The sequence below is a fragment of the Stegostoma tigrinum genome, chromosome 24 (genome assembly GCF_030684315.1).
Source record: "Stegostoma tigrinum isolate sSteTig4 chromosome 24, sSteTig4.hap1, whole genome shotgun sequence".
NCBI classification, from domain to species: Eukaryota; Metazoa; Chordata; class Chondrichthyes; order Orectolobiformes; family Stegostomatidae; genus Stegostoma; species Stegostoma tigrinum.
In genome coordinates this window covers 24,207,674-24,232,005 of record NC_081377.1, presented here as the reverse complement: position 1 = coordinate 24,232,005, position 24,332 = coordinate 24,207,674, and the positions used below count along the sequence as shown (strand labels likewise).

The 24,332-nt window shown below is 40.8% G+C and overlaps 1 protein-coding gene across 1 annotated transcript in view; it reads right to left on the bottom strand.

The window, feature by feature from the left end:
* Positions 1-24,332, bottom strand: part of clic4 (chloride intracellular channel 4) — a 142,450-nt gene that overhangs the window by 9,951 nt on the left and 108,167 nt on the right. The window contains exon 4 of the mRNA XM_048558359.2: positions 11,252-11,358. Within this exon, the coding sequence (XP_048414316.1) occupies positions 11,252-11,358 (107 nt within the window). The remainder of the gene's footprint in view (positions 1-11,251; positions 11,359-24,332) is intronic.

Genomic DNA, 24,332 nt, shown 5'->3' with positions numbered 1-24,332 from the left:
AATGTTGTAATTGTACTAATCTTGACCACATCCTCTGGCATATACACACCCTGTGTGTGAAAATATTGTCCCTCAGGCCCCTTTTAAACCTTACCCCTCTCACCTTAAATCTACACCCTCTAGTTTAGGACTCCCCTATCCTTGGAAAAAGACCTTGACTATTCACCTTCTTCACTCCCCTCATGGCTTTATAACATCACCCCTCAGCCTCCTAAAGCTCTGGGGAAAAAAAAGTCTCAGCCTATCCAGTCTCTCCTTATAACTCAAAGTGGGTGAACGTAAAACATAGAACAGTACAGGCCCTTCGGCCCACGATGTTGTGCCAACCTATTATCACACTAAGATCAATCTACCCTGGATACAGGACATTAGGTGGCATCGATTGGCATGGATGGGCAGGGAAAGTGAAGGGAGTAAGCAAGTGAGAGCAGGAGGAACATTCTATTTTTTAATCTTTAAATGTCAACACAGTGCCAAGAGTCTTCAGGGAGACCTTCTGCTCCACCCACCTCAGAAATCATTCCATCTCACCACTGGACTAAAAGTGGAGAAAGCAGGCATCCATTTTTAAGGTCAGATTTTTGTAACTGAGAATCCTCCTGGTTCCGTTTACAAGAACCAGACACAAAGCTTGGGTCTTTACGTCAGTGTGATTTGATTCACTTACTCTTCCCAGGCCATCCATAGTAACTGGTGTCACGAATATTGATATGAACAATTACTGCACTTGTAGGTCTGATGACATGAAAGGAACATACGTAAAATAAGTCCAAAGTACAGAACAGAATGAAGGACAAAATGTACAGCATTGGAGCTATCTGGCTCTGTTTATTGCATAACTCCACTGAATCTACCCAGAGAGATTCAAGGAGTGGGTAAGATTACAGCAAGAACTGGGGAATTGGCTATTTGAATCAGTAGGCAGAAGGGCAATTTGATCCAATCATTACTGAAAATAGGCCTGTTAATTACTTAGAGAATCAAATGCTGTACTTTTATGATAATTGTGCAAAAACTGGATTTGACATTGCCTATATCTGTGAACTCATTCTGCCAATCATTATTAGACCAGGTTAAACCCTTCAAAGGGAGATAGCTCCAAATGTAATCTCTGCGGAAGCTAAGATAATGAAGTGTGGAGCTGGATGAACACAGCAGGCCAAGCAGCATCTCAGGAGCACAAAAGCTGACGTTTCGGGCCTAGACCCTTCATCAGACAGCATTTGGAGTATTCAGTTTGTCAGTGCTGAAACATCTCATGAAAATATTAATTTACTACTTTTCATGATGCAGTTCAGATCGATTCAATCTCACATTACATTGAAGTGGTAAAGAATTTTGCATGACCTTGAAAGCTATTTCATTCTAGTGTATGAGAAAATGCTAATATACATTCTCCATCAAACAGCAAACCACATTCTCTAAATATTGAAAAGCAATGTACCCTAGCTGTACTCTGCAGAAGAGGGACTGGTGGAACTGTACTTTATCAATAGGATTCATTGGTGAAGACTTTTGAAAAATTAACAGGTGCCCAAGTATATTGTCCTGGAAATGCAAGATTTGAGGTAAAAAAATGGTCATTTTACTTCAGTAGAATCTGGCCAGATAGCCTCAGATCACCACATCCTTCAGACAGGTTATTCTACAAAATGGAGGAAGCTTCTTTGAAAATAGAGAGAAATCAATGTACTGATATTTATGGAATAGAGCGAGTGTAAAGTATTCAAAATCCTTCATTTATAGGTCCAAGATGTATAGGATCTGCTGAGGAGGATCACTGCAACTGTTTACCTCCTGTTTGCCTGCTGATGGCCTAGAGAGGAACACACAAGGCCTACCAGTATACCTGAGGCCTTTCACAATGACTGCACTCTCCACGGTATTATTTGAGTTGGGGTTTGATTTATTGTTGTCGCATGTACAGGGATACAGTGAGAATGTTGTTTTGCATGCTCTACCGGTGGTTCATTCCATACAAAGTGCATCAGGGTAGCACTCTGTAAAATTATTGTCCCTCATGTCCTTTTCAAATCTTTCACCTCCCACTTTAAAAATAAGTCCTAGTTTTGAACTCCCCCACCTTAGGGAAAAGACCTCTCCTATTCACCTTATCTACGTACCCCATAATTTTATAAACCTCTATAAGATCACCCCTCAACTTCTTCCACTTCAATGAAAAAAGTCCCTCCCTACCCAGCCTGTTTTTGTAACTCAACCCACCATTCCTGGCAACATCCTGGTAAATCTTTTCTGAAACCACTCCAAGGCCCTACCATTAATTGGATAGGTCTTGCCCTTGTTTGTTTTACCAAAATGCAATATCTCACGTTTATCTAAATGAAACTCCATCTGTCACTATTAACTGCGCATTTCGCTGCACTTCTCTCTAGCAAAAATGTAATTAATCAATGTTTACCAGGTCCATAAGGAGCCAATTACAAGTCTCCTTTGTGTGAAAGAAACAACAACTTTATTATCTGCTCACAGTAAGAAAATAAAGAAGGATAGACATAACGTCAAGCATATATAAATGCAAGCATATAGAAAAACAGGAAGATAAAAGAATATACAGTTTAAAATTTTCAAGGTGTCCTTAGAGGTGCAAGGGTTGTTTAAAGGATGCTTTTGTTTTCTCATCAGTGGTGAATATTTCATTTATCCTTTGAGTTCTGGTGCTTTGAAGTTACTGGGAGTTCTCTGCATGCCTGACTAATTTCAGTGTCTTTTGACAAAAATGTTAATTTCGGTTCAGACAATTTATTTATCTGATATATGTTTCACAAAACTTAGCCAATCTGTGTGGCCAGCTGATTGCTCTGGCCATTTTTAGACTGTTTTAATCCATGAAGTTTCCAACTATTACATCAGATTTAAAGTCAAATTTTTAAATCAATATTACATATTTTATCATAAGCATGATAGCTCCCCTTTACAAGTAGGTGACTAATATTTCTCCTTGTTTACAATGAGTATTCTGTTACAAACAACTTATTTTGCAAGGTTGAAATGAAATAACAATATAGAAATTGGCACAACAACAAACAGACTCTCAGCACCATATCCTGAGTTCGAAATCTGTTTTAGAAACAACAGCCAGACTTATTACCTGCACTGTACTACCTGTCAGAGCATTAACCATTCATTGACAAGTTTTATGATCCACGTACAAGATTCAAGCACTTTTCCAAATTTGATTTCTGTAGTTCTTTCATTATTCCTTCACAGAATCACTGGCCACCTTCGTGAACCACTAAAACCCTTGAGGTTTAGTGACGTCCAGAGTCTTTCTGAAGTGGAATGAAAATCATGTCGCCCCAGGGAGTGAGAGGCTGCTGTCTCATTATAGATAGCTGACTGGTGATGAGGGTCACCACATCCTCAGGCCAGGGTCGAGGCGACCCTCATGCCAGCCACTGCTGGTACATGAAATGACCTGTTGGCATCACTGTGAATCACAAACCAAACACCTAGACCAATGAGCTAGTAAATTCCCCTTGTCCTTCTAGGTTGCGTGACGAGGTGGGGGAAGGATGGGTATCGTGGGAGGTAATCAGTTTAATTTAGTGAGTGGTAAAACTGGCAGTGGTCTCCGACAGGGTGTTGGAATTTGTCAGTGTTCTGAAGAAGGGTCACTCAATGTGAAATGTTAACTCTGATTTCTTTCCACAGATGCTGACAGACCTACTGAGCTTTTCCAGCAACTTCTGTTTTTGTTTCTGATTTATAACATATGCAGTTCTTTCAGTTTTTATTTTGTCAAAATTTGGATCCTGCACCTTATTCTCATTGAACTTTGCATCAACCAAAATGGTTGAGGTTTGAGACTCAGGCCTGTTCCTTTGATCTTCCCTCAATGGGGAGCTCTGCTTTTAACGGCCCGGTATTGCCCTTGGGATCTCTACCAGATACACTTACTATGGCCTATGTTCCCTTTATTTTGGTCTTATTTTTGGATATGGGGTTTTCCTAATCTATCACTCTCCATGGAACATTACTGACACTTGCTGATTGTTCTGCTTCTAATATTTACCAATCTCCTCCTATGAGTCTTGCATAAAGTGACTCGACACTTTCACTTTCTCCTGCCCTGTCAGAAAGGCCTCTGGTCACCCTTTGAATTTATCACGAAGGTATCTGTTGATCACATCTCTAACTCATTTTTTGTTATCTTTTCTCACCTTCCCTGGTGTTTTCTTACCTTTCTTTTAAGGCTCACTCAGGCATTTTTAACTTACTGGTGTTCTGCATTGACCCTTTCTCTGGCACCTGGTTGGCTTTCAGCCCTGCTTAATTCAAGTGGCCCTTTTTGAGCCAGTCCAATCCAACAGGATTTTTCTGGCCCCTACAGGGCTAGGAAATATCTCCTGGATCTCAGATTCCTGCTGGCTTAATTTGAGTAAACTGTCATGAGCAATTCCAACCCTCATGGGTTCTACTGCCCTCAATAGGGTTTCAGAGTTCCTCTGTTTCCACTGAAACATCTATCTCTGGCACGGGCAAGTCTGAGAGTACCCCCAATCTTACCAAGCCCTTGATAAGTTCACTCTCCAGGTCAGCATTAATCAATCACACCTCTGTGCTCTTCCCCATATGTCCTTGCGGGTTGAAAAGCTTTCATTGTCCTATTAGTGATGTCTGTAAATACCAGCACTTTGGATAATGTTAATTTATCGCTCTGACTTTTTAAAATAGTCAGTGGTCAGTGTTAAAAAAAAACTGAAAGAACTGCTGATGCTGTAAATCAAGAACAGAAACAGAAGTTGTTGGAAAAGCTCCTCAAGCACGGCAGCATCTATGAAGTAAAAGGTCAGAGTTAACATTTCGAGTTTGGTGACCCTTCCTCAGTAGTCACTGTTGCTTGGAGTACAAATCCCTAACAGCTAGTCTGGACAAGAGTCGTGAAAGAGCAGTGACCACCTTCAGCGCAATAGATGTCAGTCTTACAGCTCAAGTGTGCACGAGGCTGGATTTGCATGATATGGGAGAGAGGTCAGAGGTGGGGAGAGTAGGGATGCAATAGGAAGGCCAAACACCTTATTTTGCAAGCACCAGCTGTCCACCTTCATTTACAATTTCGATTTTCCTCCACATTCCATTAGATTCTCAAATGGTTTGAAATAATATTCCAATGTCTTGAAATATCCTTTCACTATTTTTAATGAGATGATGGTGAATTTCTACTGTCCACTTTCATTGTATTCAAGCATTATTGCTACAGAAAGGACTGGCCTGAATTGTCAGCCCCAGCTGTGCAATGACTAATCTCCACAGGATATATATTTTCTTTTGCACCCAGCTCTGTTAGACTTGTTTCCAAAACAGAGCTTGGATGAAGTGAATTCAATGATTCTATTGTCTCCATTTTTAAAAAGCCCACCCAATGACGGCAAGGTAATGAGCTCAGCCTCACAACACTCCAGAGACCAAATTATTTAAACCAATGCACACGTTGATTTAAGAAAAACATAGCTTTTAATAAGTTACAGCTTGTGGCAATGAGGTAGGGTTTTCATAATAGGTTTAATTCACCCAAAACAGTTTAAAGTTTTTTCTTGAATCTGAGTCACTATGCTCGAGTTTAAAAAGAGTTTTTGGGATGAATTTAGTTATACAGTAGTTAGAAAGCAAAATTTGGAATTCACCACCTTGATCTCTTCAAGGTCCAGTTACATTATTCCTTCAGTATTTTTCCTAAGCCTGCAGTCTATTTTTTTAAATGTAGGTCTATGACTTGTTTTGCCATATATTTGTTCACTGCAGTGCATTTATTTTCTTCACATCAGTAAAAGATAAATACATAGATCTTTATTTTTGATGTCTATCCATCCTACCCATGTAGGCAAAGACAGATCTGTCACTTATAAATTCAAATGAGTCCTGTTTCCTCGTTTTCAGATAAGGATTTGTAGGCAAGGCCAGCATTAACAATCTGTCCATGGGTTGTCTTTGAGGTGTTAGTTGTAAATATTCTTTCTGGAACTGCCAGAACTTGTTGGAGATACTCCCACTGTCCTGTTGGCTTGGGAATTTTGGGATTTTCACCCCTGATCATGAAGCCACGGTGAGATACCTCTGAATTGGTATCATGTGTGTGGTGAAGCAACCACAGATCCAAAATCAGACATTCTAGATTGAACCACAGCTGGAGAAATCAGGCCTGACAGAAAATTGGCCAGGCTAAATTAAACAGCAGCCAGCAGCTACAGAGAGCATAAGAAACCAAGGCCTAAAAGGTCATGAAGGTTCAGTGGGAACCAGTTACAACCAGCCCAAGGGTTGCATATTTGAAAAGTTTCAATCAGATCTCTGGGCACTCTGTACTTTATACCTTCCTAGCATAGGAACTGTGCAGGATGTTGGTGTGATCACATTGGATCCTCATGGCCACATTGGCCAAACGCCACAGAATATTCTGAAAGGTCAGGAGTGAGGGGGTTAAGAACACACACCTGAAAGCCACCTTTGCAGTAACCTCAGCAAAGGTGCATAACATGACTTCTGGCTGAGACAGTGCAGTAACCCAAGAAGACCCAGGAGAACATCCCACCTGACCCTTTGTGAGGCCCATCTTTGTGGAAGAGAGCCAGCCTTATGTTAGGAAGAAAGGAGGTTCCAATGGCCCAGCATGTGCGTCATTGCAGGCAGACAGAAAGCGGGCTGGTTAGGAAGTTAATATTGTGGGAGTTTGGGAAATGCTCACATGACTTTTATAATAACAAATTGATTGTTAATAAAATCAAGTTGAACCACAAACCGAATATTGTGTACCTTTGCCACAAGAGTGCTTGGGTAAAGTGTTTTTACTACAGAAACTGGTTGACATATCAAAAGCACAGACAGCATGTGCAATTTCAAAGGGAACCTGAAAGTGATCACACTCCCATGCACCTTACTGGAATCCTTCCATGACAAATGTGTACAATCCAATTAAGGGTTGCCAGTAGTACAGTCACCAGCTTGAGACTGGCATCAAATCAGATTGAGCTGGGCTGTCAGAATATGTTGGGTCAGGTCCAGCTGATTAGTGGAGTCAAAATTTTGAGCCTTCACCATGGCAAGGAGCAGAGGCAAGCAGACAGGTACCAACAATGATGCTCTCAGTCTGACAGGTTTGCCAGATTTATCCTGTCCCTGGGTCATTAACCTGGAGTTGCCTTGGACAGGGAGAGGGTGGAGGACAGATAATGGCACAGCTGGATTTCCCAGTTAGCCTCCAATTTGCCAAAGGTAACACAGGTCTGCTGTGTTGGCAGCAGCGTCCCGGCAGCAGACTACAGATCCAAAGTCCAGAAAGCATCCCTCATCTGTGTGTAGCTGCTGCAGTTGTTCCAAGCCACTTTTTTTAGGTTCATACTCTCCATTCTGAAGCTCCCTTTCTTTCTGTCACTCTGTTGTCAGCTTTTTTCAAGTTGGAACGCCCCTGAAGACCCTCCAACATGGAGAACCCACCCACAGTGTTTAATCAGATGGTGAGTCCAGGGTCCGGTCATTAAATGATTACTCTGAGAAAATTCACAATGAGTGACTGTTTCCTACACAGCGTGGGCTTCTGCTCCCAACTTCAGCACAATTTGTGGATCCAAAAGCCCCATGGGAAACATCCAGTTCCATGTTTGTCAGCCAATCTAGTCAACAGGATCTCTCATTATGGATGGAAGACAGACTTTTAAAAAACCTTCACTAATCACCTTACCATATTGTACTACCAAATAGCTGCAGATTTGTTGGTGGTGTACGGGTTTAAGGGTTTGCTAACTGTTAACCATGAAATGAGCAGTTATGCAAGTATCGAGTCATCCAATTTTCTGCCATCCTCATTTCTAAAATTTGCGTGGATCTGAAGCACCCAACATTTGTGACTGTTAACCATAAACTTAAATGGAATTATTAATTTTTGAGAAAAAATATAATCTATAAATGAAGAGGAGGCTTGGCAATGATACAAAATAAATAGTCTGAAAATCACCATTGAGGCTTATAAATAAACCAGATCACATTGAGGAGATGCCAGCAGGCATTGACTTGTTCCTCAGCATAAATCAGTGACTTCAGGGAACAAGGATCAAAAACAACCACTTATGCATGTACGGAGCCTTTAACAAAGTCAAATGTCTCAAGGGGCTTAACAGGAGCATTACAAACAAAATATAACAGCAAGCCACATAAATATGTAGGAGATCAAATTATGTAAAACTTGGTCATGGATGTAGTTTCCAAGTAAGAAAAGTAAATTAGATGGGCAGAAAAGCTTAGGAAGGGCACTGCAGAGATTAGGGCATAGGGAAATGAAGGGCACCAAGGGTAGAATTAAAATCAGGTATGCACAAATAGTTCAAGTTCTGATGAGCTCAGATATTTTGGAGGTTTGTAATGTTGAAGGAGACTACAAGCAAGGTCATGGAGAGATTTGAAAGCAAGGATAAGAACTTTAAAATGAAGATATTGCTTGAAAGGGAGCCAAAGTAGGTCAACAAACACAGGAGTGACATGTGAATAGGACTTGAATTGAATTGAGAGAGCAGAGTTTTGAATGATCTCTAATATGAAGAGGGTCAAATATGGGAGATTAGCTAGATCACTGGAAAAGTCAGATTTAGAGGTAACAAAAGGCAGGAATGGGGGTTTCAGCAACAGATGATCTGAGGCAGGTAATAGGCTACATGTTTAGAAATTGGCAGTATTATGGACAGCATGAATGTGTACTCTCAACATCACCAGAGTCAATTAAGGTACCAGTGTTGCAAACAGGCTGTTACCAGGGAGAGAGATCAGTATCTAGGGAACCAATTTCAGCACACACACCAAGAACAATGGCTACAACATCCCCAGGATGATTGGAGGAAGTTTCTGCTTTATTCAGCACTGGACGTGAGACAAAGAGCCTGATAATTTAGCAACCATGGAGGTGTCAAGAGGATAGTGGTAAAGTAGAGCTGGGTGACATCTGTCTTCAGATAACATTACCAAGTAACAACATTCAGAGAAGAGGATAAATCTTTGCCATACACGAGGTTAACAACTGGGGAGCATGAAAGTAACTTCAGTGGTGAATCAGCTATGTACCAGTGGCTGAGTTACAGAACATAAAAACTGCACATGAATTGTCAGATGGCCTCAGGGACTGATGCAAATGCTTGTGGCTATATAACGCATTGACTATTTAAAATGTAGTCACATTTTTATTTGAGGTATCATTTGCCTGTTAATTCATGTTTTCTTTCAATTAGTTCTGATTCATGTTAAGTTAAAAGCTGCATTACCAACCTGTTGGTAATTTTTCATTTGGCCCTCAGTCAGTCAACTTGATTAGTTTGGATTACAGATTCCATGGTTTACAATTCTCTTTTCCAAAGCTGCCAAGCCTGCTGAATATTTCCAACATTTTCTGTTTCCATTACCTTGGGATCTTTAGATCAATTCCTTTCTCCACAAGGAAGTAATAAATTCTGATGAGGGCACAGGGTGTGGGCATGTGGATTTTGTGCTATTTTTTGAATGAAATTTATTGAAATCCAACAATTTTTTGGCAGGCTACCTTCCATTATTTTACAGAAAATAATTCTCGATATATCTGTCAATGCTATCCTGTGATTTAGTTCTTTAAACTTGGCTCAGTGTTTGGTCAATAATAACACCCAGAACACTGATGGAGAATTCGTTGAAGGTAATGTCAGTGAATGTCACGCAGAGATAGTTAGACTGTCTCTTATTAGAGCTGGCTTTTGCATGGCATGAATATTACTTGTCTCAATCAATCCAATCCCAAACATTGTTCAGGTCTTGCTGAATAAGGATCAGGCCACTCAAGTAGAAGAGGAACTCATTACAAGAGTTAGAAAGGTAAAGCTTGGTGATTTTGTGCTAGCCAAGGCAAGAATGTTTCCATAGAATCTATACAGTGCGGAAACAAGTGATTTGGCCCAACCAATCCACAATAACCCTCCAAAGAGCATCTCACCCAGACCCATTGCCCTCCCCTGTGACCGTGAATTTCCCATATCTAACACACCTAACCTACACATCCCTGAACATGGTGGGTAATTTAGCTTGGCCAATTCACCTAATTTGTATATCTTTAGACTGTGGCAGGAAATCACAGCATCCAGGAGAAACTTATGCAGACGCCATACAGCCTGTCGCCTGAGGCTGGAATCGAACCTGGGTCCATGATGGTGTGAGGCAGCAGTGCTAACCACTGTACCACTAAGTTATTGCCGGTAGACATTCTGTTACTATCAGGTGGCATATTTATCCCCCTGCCCATATAGCAATAATGGGATTGTTTCTGTGGGACATATTAATAAACAGTCCATATCTGTTCATTTGAGGTGAGGAAACTAGTAGGAACAAGGAACTGCAGCTAACTTCCATTTATGGTCACCTGATCTGAGCAAAACTCACTTCTGGATAATATAGGAGAATAGCTGAGGGAAAAATAAGGCTGGAAATACTCAGTAGGTCAAGCTGTGCAGAGAAATAGAGTTAGCAGATAGAATTTAATAGCCTTTTCAAATGGCATCCTTGATGGCAGAAGTGTTAAATTGGGAGGGAGAGGAGGGTATAGTACATGTCCCTACACTCCTGCCAGAGGTGGTCTTGTGGTACAATGGTAGTGCTCCACGTGTGGCTCTGAAGCTTCAGGTTCAAATCCCATCTTAGGTTTTGATGGCCACAGAAGGGAACAGCATGATAATCAATCTGTAAATCCATCCAAGATGCCTATGGCAAGCAAGAGAATTTCTTGGTCCGCCAGAACTGTGAGCTTTGCGCAAGATGCAGCCCGACAGTCTAACCACATTAAAACACTCCATGTGCATGCTTTCCCATGGATAAGTATCATCCTCATTCACACACATCTTATTCCAACTTATACTTTCTCAGAAAATCTCAAGTGCATTAAATTCCAGATTTCCTTGTTATCTCCAGCCAAAAGCAAGGTGCTTTTAGAAGCATACCTTTGTGTCACTTAATTTCCTGATTTACCCAACATCTCTTTACCTGTTTTTAAACTTAGTGTTGTCCTGCACTAGGGTCCCCAGTCCAATACTGCAGTTTCTCAATATGTTCTGTGGCAGCTTGCCTAATTTCTGGCAAAGCACAAGGAAATCACTTATCTATTCCTTTAAAATGGAAGAATATAATCAATTACCAAAATGTCCAAGCATGCCTTTTGGCAGACATTCCAAAATGGAGAGAAGATTCTCCAAGAATTTGACGCTCCAAGAATAAAATTGAACATGCTGCTCACCCTCGTTAGCTTCTGGCTTAGAGTTCTTGATGTAGGCTGAGAACTTTGCAAATATATCATTCCCAGCTGTGTTGGACTCTGGGTGCTTTGTGCCAAGCTTCATGTACCTAGGAATAAAGGATACAATGAGTGTGATATCCAAACAAAATGCAACAATGGTAATTGCAACATCATTGCAATGTTCCAAAATGGATTCAATCTACTTTCGAATTACTGCTGCTTTAACGCTAATGGTTCCACAAGCCTATTTCCTAACTAGAATATTAACATAACATAGAACATAGAACAGTACAGCACAGAACAGGCCCTTCAGCCCACAATGTTGTGCCGACCACTGATCCTCATGTATGCACCCTCAAATTTCTGTGACCATATGCATGTCCAGCAGTCTCTTAATGGCCCCAATGACCTTGCTTTCACAATTGCTGCTGGCAACGCATTCCATGCTCTCACAACTCTCTGTGTAAAGAACCCGCCTCTGACATCCCCTCTATACTTTCCTCCAACCAGCTTAAAACTATGACCCCTCGTGTTAGCCATTTCTGCCCTGGGAAATAGTCTCTGGATATCAACTCTATCTATGCCTCTCATTATCTTGTATACCTCAATTAGGTCCCCTCTCCTCCTCCTTTTCTCCAATGAAAAGAGTCCGAGCTCAGTCAACCTCTCTTCATAAGATAAGCCCTCCAGTCCAGGCAGCATCCTGGTAAACCTCCTCTGAACCCTCTCCAAAGCATCCGCATCTTTCCTATAATAGGGCGACCAGAACTGGACGCAGTATTCCAAGTGCGGTCTAACCAAAGTTTTATAGAGCTGCAACAAGATCTCATGACTCTTAAACTCAATCCCCCTGTTAATGAAAGCCAAAACACCATATGCTTTCTTAACAACCCTGTCCACTTGGGTGGCCATTTTAAGCGATCTATGTATCTGCACACCAAGATTCCTCTGTTCCTCCATACTGCCAAGAATCCTATCCTTAATCCTGTACTCAGCTTTCAAATTCGACCTTCCAAAATGCATCACCTCGCAATAATCCAGGTTGAACTCCATATGCCACCTCTCAGCCCCTCTCTGCATCCTGTCAATGTCCCGCTGCAGCCTACAACAGCCCTCTATACTGTCAACGACACCTCCAACCTTCGTGTCATCTGCAAACTTGCTGACCCATCCTTCAAGCCCCTCATCCAAGTCATTAATAAAAATTACAAATAGTAGAAGCCCAAGGACAGAGCCCTGTGGAACACCACTCACCACTGACGTCCAGGCAGAATATTTTCCTTCTACTACCACTCGCTGTCTTCTGTTGGCCAGCCAATTCTGTATCCGGACAGCTAAGTTCCCCTGTATCCCATTCCTCCTGACCTTCTGAATGAGCCTACCATGGGGAACCTTATCAAATGCCTTGCTGAAGTCCATATACACCACTTCCACAGCTCGACCCTCATCAACTTTTCTAGTCACATCCTCAAAGAACTCAATAAGGTGTGTGAGGCATGACCTGCCCCTCACAAAGCCGTGTTGACTGCATTTAATCAAGCCATGCTCTTCCAGATGGTCATAAATCCTATCCCTCAGAATCCTTTCTAACACCTTGCAGACGACAGACGTGAGACTTCCTGGTCTGTAATTGCTAGGGATTTCCCTATTTCCTTTCTTGAAGAGAGGAATTACATTTGCCTCTCTCCAGTCCTCAGGTATGACTCCAGTGGAGAGCGAGGATGCAAAGATCTTTGCAAGTGGCAAAGCAATTGCATTTCTCGCTTCCCAAAGCAGCCGAGGACAAATCTGGTCCGGGCCTGGCGACTTGTCAATATTAATGCTTGACAAAATTTTCAGCACATCGGCTTCCTCTATCTGTATCCATTCCAGCATGCACACCTGCTCTTCAAAGGTTTCATTCACTACAAAGTTCGTTTCTTTCGTAAAGACAGAAGCAAAAAACTCATTTAGGGCTTCCCCTACCTCCTCAGACTCCACAAACAAGTTCCCTATGCTATCCCTGATCGGCCCTACTCTTTCTTTGACCATTCTCTTATTCCTCACATAAGTGTAAAATGCCTTTGTGTTTTCCCTAATTCGTTCTGCCAAGCCTTTCTCGTGCCCCCTCCTGGCTCTTCTCAGACCATTTTTGAGCTCCTTCCTTGCCTGCGTATAATCCTCTAGAGCTGAGCTTGACCCTAGCTTCCTCCACCTTATGTAAGCTACCTTCTTCCTTTTCACAAGAAGCTCCACCGCTCTCGTCATCCAAGGTTCCTTTATCTTACCCCTTCTTGCCTGTCTCAGAGGGACATATTTACTCATCACTCGCAACAACTGTCCCTTAAACCGTCTCCACATGTCTATAGAGCCCTTAACATGGAACAATTGCTCCCAGTCCATGCTTCCTAACTCATGTCTAATTGCGTCATAGTTTCCTCTTCCCCAAATAAATATCCTCCCATTTTGCCTAATCCTCTCCTTCTCCCTAGCTATGTAGAATATAACCTGGAATATATCTTGAATTACTAGAGACAAATTGCTTGGAATTGGATCATGGCACTGTTGCCACTGGAACACATCAGAAATATTTAGTTTAGTCGTAAAGGTAACAAGAAAAAACCTCTCTAATAGACATCATTTGCCCCCAAAGCAATTAGTAAGACAAGCAAATATCAGCCAGAGAGTTGACATTGAGGACAATTTTGGTGCGCAGAATTATAAATTGGCTGCCCAGAATAGCATGTGGGCCATAACAGGTTTGAAATGAGAAATGAAGGAAAGACAGGGCAGAGACAATACACAAAGATAAGTGAATTATAACTGCAATAAAGACAATGAGGAAGAAATCCATTGACATTGTGCCACTTCTAGCAATTCTATGTCATTCTTGACTGTTTGCAATGAAGATGCTGTACAGGTAGCTTCCATTCTGCTGCTCAGCTGCAGGGAATTGGCATAAGTCTGCAGGTCAGTAAACAAAACTGTCCCAAGGAATAGGAGACTATTTTATTTTAGTACTGATTACAATAAACCCAGTCATCCAGCCAACTGAGCTAACCGATGCTGCGTGACACCAACTGCATAGGTTCAATTCCTGCACCAGCTAATGTTACAATGGAGGACTCTCCTTCTCAACCTCTCTGCTTGCCTGAGGCACTGTCACCCTAAGTTTAAATTACCTCCAGTTGTCTCTCTCCACTAATAGAGCAGCACTATGATCTGGTGAGGCTACGGCAACATTAAAAAAAAATTGAATAACACTGTGTCCGTATCAGTGCAAGGCAACCTTTATTGAGGTCATTTTCATTTCTGGTATTGCATACATTATCATGCACAGATCGCTGACCACATGGAAGCAGACACACACAGATCTGTGCAGCATTTTTAGCAAGTTCTGTCTGCAGGCCACCAATTATTACATAAGTGCATCATCAACCAGATTAAAAACCATCATCAACCCCGCTTCAAGACAGAAGCTACAACACTAATGTTTTAATTCTTCATTTTCTGCAAAACTCACCCTGATCAATTAGGTCATATTAACTTATTCCTTTTTAAAATAAAAATGAAAATCAGCAGCAATTCGAGTGTGGGATTAAAGAAATAGGGAGCAGGGATGTAATTGAGACTTCCACTTACATAGCCCCTATACAACCATCAGGTTTCCCTAGGCATGTTACTGACCAGTACAAACTTTTGAAATGTAATCACATGTTGTAATGTCAGAAAGGCAGCAGACATTTGGGTGTGCAACAAGCACCCAGAAACAGCAATGTAATAATGATCAGACAAACTGTTTCACTGATGTTGGCAGGTCTATAAACATTAGTTAATCACTGGGAGAATTCCCTTCTCATCATTTTTTACTACTGACAGGCAGATAGGGCCATGATTTAAGTTTTTATCTGAAAGACAGTCCAGTGCAACACATCTTCAAAATTGTAGTGGATTGTCTGTGTAAACTTGAAGCCTCACTCTTTTACTCAGAGTAGGGATTGCTACCAATGGAGCAACAGCAGACTGTGCTGCTGATTAGTTGAAAGCACTCACAGAGTTTGATACAGAATACAGCTCTTTTCTCTCTTCCCTAACTACTACACCGACACTTTACTCTCCATTTTCCACAACACCCATCCTGTAACTTTTATGGGCGACATAACAGCAGATTCAACAAAGACCACAAAGACCAGTCCAAAGGATTGTTAGCAGCATATTCTGGGAGGAATTTTACTTTTAGTAAACATCACAGACATTAGATTTTACAGCACTAAGGTTATATGATGTCTCATGTTTCTTTCAGTCTAGTATTTCCTGAAGAGTCAATAATTTTATTTCTATTAAGTAACAACTTATTTGCTTAAAACATACACTTTATAAAGGGGTACATATGACACAGTGCATGAAATATTTTACAGGCTTCTGTTTCTCAATTGCCTGGTTTTTGGGATGGTGTAATCTTAGTGGCATGTTTGTCTGTCCTCTCTTGATAGCTAAATAAATTTATCCAAGCAAATAAGAACAGAAGTTGCTGAAAAAAACTTGGCAAGTCTGGCAGAATCTGTGAAAAAAAAAATCAGAATTAATTTTTCAGGTCTGGTGGCCGGACCTGAAACGTTAACTCTGATTTTTCATCACAGATGCTGCCAGACCTGCTGAGCTTTTCCAGCAACCACTGCATTTGTTTCTGATTTATAACATCCGCAGTTCTTTCGGTTTTCATCCAGGGAGATAGTGAGCCATATAGCCCAAGGAAATTGCAGTAATGTGCAATGTTATCAGACAGATCTCAATGAGTATATTACAATGAACAATGTCACCTGGTTTGAGTGAAAAAGTTTCCCACTCCTGATTTGAAGAAGATTGACAAAAAAATACAATTTCATGATTTAACACATCCATGTGTCATGACAGTGGTATGCACTACTTTTGTCTCCTTATTAAAAATGTTTCTTTTCCCTTTCTTGAGAGGACAGAATTGGAAACAGCACTTCAAGCTTCTTCTAAAGTGCTGACTATATTTTTTCACAGGAGGATTATTGTAGCACATTACTCATTCTGACAGTACAAACAACATCTGCTGCTGGCAGCTCTGCATACTACAGCTTTCCAAATATTAATATTGCAAGAGTTGCCATTTGCACCAACATAATGATCACTATTGAAAAATGTCTCTAATCTTGAACTAGCCATTAATTTGAAAGAGAAAGAAACAGAAGGGCACAAACAGTTCAAAAGCGTAAGACTAGCCTGAAACAGTTCTTGCTTCAAGACATAAATCCTCCATTTTGAAAAATAGCAGGAAACTACTGTTGCGCTTTTCATCTCAGAAAGAAAATTCATTGCAGCTCTAATTAACACCAGGCTACCTTCAGCCCAAGGCTTAAATTTGTCAGCTCCCGGTATCGTACCCCAACCAACTAATAAGAAAATGATGTGCTGCTTCAGTCGTCCTGTTTAAACCCATATTGTACAATACTTAAGCTTGACCATGTCATTATCCTTAATAATGGTATGTCTCCATAGAACCAGCAGTCAAGAACCATTGTGCACATGCCATTCAATAATCTCTACCTAAGCCTATATTCGTACATAGCCGAATAGATTTCTCAATCTGTTCATACTTATTTATTTTTAAAGCTATTAATTAGGAGTTCAATGTTTTAGACACACTGAGGACATTTCACTGGAAATACAATAATGTGACATTACATGGGTAGCAACACCTGCATTCATGTCTGATTATCAAAACTCAAAAACTGCCAAATGTTTCATTAGATTAGAATACGCACATGACAGCTGCATGTGAAGTAAAACTCAGCTCCTGCTGACAGCTAGGAATCCAAATTCTACTGTACCACTCCAAAGCTGTAAAATTTGACATCCATTCAGAACATTTTCATATAAGCTCCATTCAAAAATCATATCTCTCTGAAGTTAATGATTTCTCTGTGCCTGCTTTTCCAAATAAAGTTAACCTATAAGGCTGTACAATATAGGATAAGAAATAGGCCATTCAACCCTAGTCTTCTCTGCTGTTTGGTCAAGGCTGACATTTTTCTCAACCCAATCTCCTGCCTTCTCCCATAAACCTTGATCCCTTGACTAATCAAGAACCTATCACTATCTAAAATGCATTCAATGACTTGGTCTCCTCTGCCTTCTACAGCAATGAGTTCCACAGCCTCACCATCCTCTGGATAAAGAAATTCCTCCTAATCTACTTCTAAAGGGTCATTCCATCACACTGAGGCTTTACCCTTGGGTCCTAGTCTCTGCTACTAATGGAAATATCTCCTCCATGTCCACTCTTCCCAGGCCTCTCAGTATCCTGTAAATTTCAATGAAATTCCCTCGCAACTTTCTAAACTCACTCTCTGTCCCAGTTATAAACACAGGCTGGATCTTTAGCAATGATGGAGAGCTTCTTGCTATTGTATAAACAAAGGTAAAGGCCAAAGCCCAGAAGTCTTGCCTCCAAACACAACCTCCACAATTTTCAGAGGAGGGGGTAAAACGGGGATGGGATCCAAACTACACATCAATGGCTCATGGAGGCAGTTGCCTGCATAAAGGAATGCTTACCTTCAGCCAAGTTTGATTTCCATTAACCAGGAGTGGGTAAACTGACTTGAACAAATTAGACTTGGTAACAGCAGGCCTAAACTTTACCCAATCCTTTTGGATAATGGAGTATCATGTGGAGATGAAAGGGATCCTTTTGGATATGATATTGGGGTGCTTTTAGAGGTCAGTTGCCCTATAGGGCTTAAAGGTAAACATGAATCTGCATAAAAACACATAAACTTAGGAGGCTGTCAAAAGCTTCCGTCCAAAGTGTCAAATGTAACTGTAAAAAGTGACTGTCAAGGTGTCAAGTCATTTAATACTCCTCCTTTCAAATATTAGAATAATCTATCAAGAGTGTTCAAAATATCAGAGCTTGCTGTTTCACTTTAGCTGTTGATATAAGCTTGAATGTTACGTCACTGGGTTATGTTGCATGATGGATTTCACAGCCTCCATTATTGCAGGGAAATGTCTGCTATTTTACAGGTTCATTGACAATTTCAAGTGACTACAAATATTTTGAAGTGTGTCTATGAATTCCAATGTTTATTTTTACACGGGATTAAGCACCTAAATTAAATGTTTACTTATGTAATGGATTATGTAGCTAGTTACTTGATAAAGCGGAACTTGAGTATTTCTGAAAAAAAAGTGGCAAGCTTATCAAACTTTTCACCTTGTACACATTTCCTATATTTAAATCTACAACTACATGTTAAAAGAAAAATACCTCCATACCTCAATAGGGAACACCCGGAGCGTGAATACAATTTTGAAATTGGGTAGTCAAAGGAGCTCCCTTTCCTATGAGCTGGTTGAGAAATCAGCAAATAGGTTCTCTACTATATCTACTGCAAGGCCATCTCTTCACTGGTCAGTATCAGTATGGGAAATCTTACAGTTCCATACATTGTAAGATTGCCATTTAGGCAATCTTACAAATAGGATCCAAGCCATTTGCTCATTGTGCCAGCTTCAGATGAAAGTAGGGCACATGAAAGCTCTGCTGTGGGTTAATGCCACTCTAGTCAGGTCATTGGTTACTACATATCATACAAACTCATGAATCAACCTAAGGCTGATACGTTTGGTCCTTGAAATTGCCCAGTCAGATTACCCAGGAAGAACAAAGTGGCTTAAAAAAATGTGGCTAACTATGAGGCTACCTCAGTCGAGATTATTTCAGTGTTACAATGGATTAACACCACTAGTTGCATTCTCCACTTACACAATATTGCTGTCAAGCCCAAAAAGATATTGTGTCCACCACACAATTAAGTCATGTGGTGTTTCAAATTCAGTGCCAGCGTGATGTGCCAGGCTTGTAGGCTGCATGTCCTAACAAATAGACAGCATCAAACAGCACGGCCCTTCAGCTGTTTGCAACAGTGTACTAACTTGACGCTACTAGTCCTTGAAAGTAAATCAAAAGTTTACCAGAAGATAATATCAGTGTGTTTACTAAGACACAAATGTAATCTCCAGAGGCAGCCAGTATCTCAATTATTGATAAATGATTTATTATGGACTATATTCGGCAAGATGTGGAGGACAATTATTTCCAGGTTTCTTAGTTGAAGAAATTTGCACTCTTTCTGTTTGTGTCTGTTTTCACAATTGACTCAGAACCAGTTACTTGCTTAGAAAGCACTGGATTAACAAGAAAAGGACCCAGTACACATAGCTCACTTTCTGCTGATTCCAACAAAACACACTGGAAAAAGGCTAAATGACACAGTTACAGCAGATCCCAACAAAGCCAGGATTGTATGGTATCCTTGCAATCGGTGAAACCTTCACACATCTTCTATAAACCCTATAAACCCAGAAAACTGTGTTGTTAACATCTCAGCATCTTACTGAAGACTTAGAATTATATGCTGAGAGAGACCAGGCATACTGGCTGTCAGAAAGGTGCAGACAGTTCCCAGAGGGTGACAGAGGGATTTCAAACCAAAGTAGCAATCTTTTTCCTGAGGCAGCGCTAAGCTATTTAAAACAAAAGGACCTGGATGGCATAATGGAGTCTATAGGGCACAAGATCAGAGTAAACGCCCTTCAATTTGTGGCCAGGTGTATAATCGTTCTGGGGTAAATGGGCACTGAGGGTGTTGGAACCTTCTCCACACAACTAATCACATGACCTTCAGTTGAACGCTGAAATTCTGTTGGAGTCAATGTTGGAAAGCAAAATTGTACCTGATCCAGAAAATTGACTGGAATGAAAACAGAGATTGCTAGAAAATCTCACAGTGGAGAAAAAGCAAAGTTAACATCCCAGCTCCAGTGACCCTTCAGCAGAACAGACTGTAGCTAAGAATAGGTTGGTATATATGCTGAAGATGGGATGGGAGGAGATGGGAGGAGTAAATGATAAGTGGAAACGGAGCACAGAGAGAGAGAAAACAGCAATTGGGCAGACAAAGAAATGGATAAAGTTCAGCCTGGGAGAATGAATAGTTGCTAATGCGGACCATTAATGGTTGGCAATGGGTCGTTTGGGGTAGTAGCCCAATTGACAAGTCCTGGTATGTCAAGGTTGGAGTAAGGACATGGGACAAGATACTGAGACTCTAAAACTGTTGAACTCAATCTTGTGTCCAGAAGATTTTAGTGTTCCCAGGCAGAAAATGAGGTGCTGTTTTTCCAGCTTGCACTGAGCTTCACTGAAGCACTGCAGCAATCCCAGGACAGAGATGTTGGGTTGGGAACACAGTGGTGTGTTGAAGTGGCAGGCAATAAGAAGCTCAGGGTGTTTTTTGCAGACAGAACACAGCTGTTCTGCAAAGCGGTCACCCAGTCTATGCTTCTCCTCCCCAGTGGAGAGGAGGCCACATTGTGAGCAGTGAATACAATGGACTACATTGAGTGAAGTGCAGGCAAATCGCTGCTTTGCTGGGAAGCTGTGTCTGGGGCCTTTGATAATGAGGTGGGAGGAGGTAAAAGGGCAGGTGTTACACCTTCACAGGCTGCAGATTTAAAAATTCATACAGCAATACACTTGGGTTTGATGTAGGTTTATGGGCATTGCATTCAGTGTTACACTTCTTACACGTTAGCAAACCACATAGAATAATACAAAACCACTAAGCTAATAAAATATTCATCACAACAACTCAACACTCAATTGTTTTTGACAGAGGCTGGCCCCCAACCTTCCCTTCATCAGCTGCATCTTGGAATAGGTGTTAACTACAATACATCTACTGCAGGTCTTCAGGTCATTGTGAAATCCCATTTGACATGCTTGCTTTTGTTACCTTCTCATTGCATTTGCCTGATGTGTAGGCTGTGCATAAATTCACACCAGATGTAAAACTGCACAGTAGTGCAAGACTAACCATTAATTCACATTTTAAAATGGAGATGTGTAAACAGTGCGCACAGTTCAACAACAAACCTCAATAAGCTCATGCTCTGCTGAACTCCCACAGGTATGTTCTTTCAAATTTACTTTTGACTGTATGCATATAGATGTCCTGTAAATATATTTTGGGAGTTTATTTTTAATTAATGGCTGCAGGAGGAGGTAGTTTAGGGTGCGTGGTTGACATGGAAGAGTTGTGGCAACCAACAGGAGGAGCAATAGCACTTTTGCAGCCAAAATATTTGAGTCACAAGTCCACTTTCATTTAATACTGGCGATAGTCTGTGTATCTTTGCTTTATTAGCACTGGTACGAAACCTAACCCTGTGATGAGTATAGTTCACAAAGGGCCAAATGAGAATATACATTCCAAACAATTATTAGTGGCAAATGCAGATCACGTTTTGGCAGATTCCAAGCAATCTGACCTCCAAATCTCATAAATGAATAGAAATAAAGTTTCCAGGTTCATGAGGCGTAAGGGTTTAGGTTTGTTCTATCCTCCTACTATCCTTCCTCCTACCCAATTAGACAAAAAACTGTATTCTGTGATTTAAAAATTCAAAAAATATTACAAAGAACAAATTTAAAAGATCATCAAAATAGAAAAGTCATATGAAATATGCTCACATCTTACATCTTTGTGTTGTCTGTGGATCAAATCAATAACAACCTTCATTTTTCACTTTTGACCTACATGTTCTTTTCTCAATTCATTAAACTAAAGACCGGCGGGATTATGGTATGAGAGGTAAGTCCATCCTTCGGGGTCTCTAGAATCTCTTCTTCTTTTTTCATTTTTATTTAGGGTACGTGGTTGATATGGAGGAGTTGTGGCAACCAACAGGAGGAGTTCTTCCATAGTTGTATTTTGAATATCTGTAAGTGCACATATAGACTCATCATTACACTGGGAGAGATGGCTTTAAGGGTCCCAACCCGAAACATGAACTTTCTTGCTCCTCTGATGCTGCCTGGCCTGCTGTGTTCCTTCAGCTCCACACTGTGTTGTCTCTGACTCCAGCATCTGCAGTTCTTACTATCTCTCACTTTATTGTTCATTTGATCTGATCTCATGAGAAATGGTTCTTTGGAAAATGCAGAATAAATTGGTTGAAAACTAATACTGAATACATAACTGATAGGGAAACTTATTTATCGTCACTTAGATCTGTTCAGAACTTGGCATTTTCACTGCCTCTTGATTTAGTTTCACAGGGCTTTTTTTTATTATTCAATATGTATTACAGGCATTACTGACATTTGTTAGCTATCCATAGAATCCAAACTGTGTGGAAACAGGCCATTCAGCCCAACAAGTCCACACTGACCCTCCGAAGAGCATCTCACACAGACCCATTCCCCTATCCAATCCCTGTAACACTGCATTTCCCATGACTAACACACCTAACCCACACATCCTTAAACACTATGCGTAATTTAGCATGGCCAATCCACCTAACATGTACATCTTTGGACTGTGGGAGGAAACCAAAAAACCTGGTGGAAACCCATGTAGATAAGGGGATGGGCATGCAAACTCCACACGGACAGTCACCTGAGGGTGGAATTGAATCTGTGTCCCTAGTGCTGTGAGACAGCAGTGCCAACCACTGAGCTACCATGCCATCCCTCATTGCCTATGAACTCTCAGGCTCTCTTGAACGTTTCAGAGGTCAGCTCAGAGTCCACCACATAGCTGTGGATCACGTGTTGTTGAAACAGTTGGGTTTTTACAACAATTACTGAGATTAGCTTTATATACCAGATTGGTTATTTATCAACTGCCTTTGTTGGATTTGCGAGTGTTAGTCTGGGCCTCTGGATTATTGGCCCATTGACAATACCACAATGCAACATTCAGTCACTTGCTCATTTTAATTTACTCTAAATTTAAACATTTCAATCACTAAAATGACCACACTTTCCATATATCTAACCAATATTCCAAAATATGCCATGACAATAAAATCATGTTATACTAATGCCATTAAACAGTCGAAATGTTAATGTCTGGCAAAGGACACATAACACATTGACGGTAATTTGTTAAGGATGACTATGCGACTGTCAAAAAAAGTCACGTTTTCTTTTGTGGTTTTAAAGTGTTTTTTGACCTTCTCTCAATACTTCACAACCAGTAATGCTGAATTAACCACTTTAAGGAATAACACAGCATGGAGCTGGAGGAACACAGCAGGCCAGGCAGCTTCAGAGGAGCAGGAAAGCTAACGTTTTGGGTCAGGGCCCTTCTTCAGAAAACACATTTTTGAAGGAGGGTCTCAACTTGAAATGTCAGCTTTCCTGCTCCTCTGCTGCTGAGTGGCCTGCTATGTTCCTCCAGTTCCACACTGTTATCTCAGACTCCAGCATTGGCGGTCCTTACTATCTCTGAACCACTTTAAGGACTTTTTTAACTTCCGTATAGGTGCTTGTAAATGAAAGTTGGTACTGTCTGTGTGGAAAAAAAATCTTAAATAAATCACAAGATGTCCTAACCACACTGGGGACTTTGTAAGCCTGATCTGATAATGAAATATATGCTAAAATCAGAGTAAATAATGTGAAAATGGTGTTGACAGAAAGCATCATTCATGTTTAATTGATTCTGTTATTATGGAGTATACTGTTTAGAAGAAACCTTTAGCACATGATTTTATTGGGCACAACATTTTGTTCCACAAGTATCACCATCCATTACAAAGGGTGAGTCCAGCACATCAGTACAAAAGGGAAGGCTGAAGGATTTTCAACTATCTTCAGCCAGGAATGTTGAATGGATGATCCACCTTGGTCTGAAACAGAGGTCCCTGTATCATAGATGCCAGTGTCAAATTTGATTCACTGCACATAATATAAAGAAATGGTTGAAGTTAATGGTTACTAAAATGGCTACGGACCCTAAAAGCATCGGGTAATAATACTAAAAACATGCGCTCCAGACCTAGCGGCGTGTGTAGTCAAGCTGTTCCAGTACATCAGTTACCTGACAATGTGGAACTTTACCCAAGTATGTTCCCAAAATGCAGGACAAATTCAATCTAGCCAACTACCATTCTATCAATTTACTCTTGATCATCTACAAAGTTTTGGAAGAGGTTATTGGCAGTGTTACCACCAGCACTTGCCTCACAATAAGCTGATCACTGACAATTAGTTTGGGTT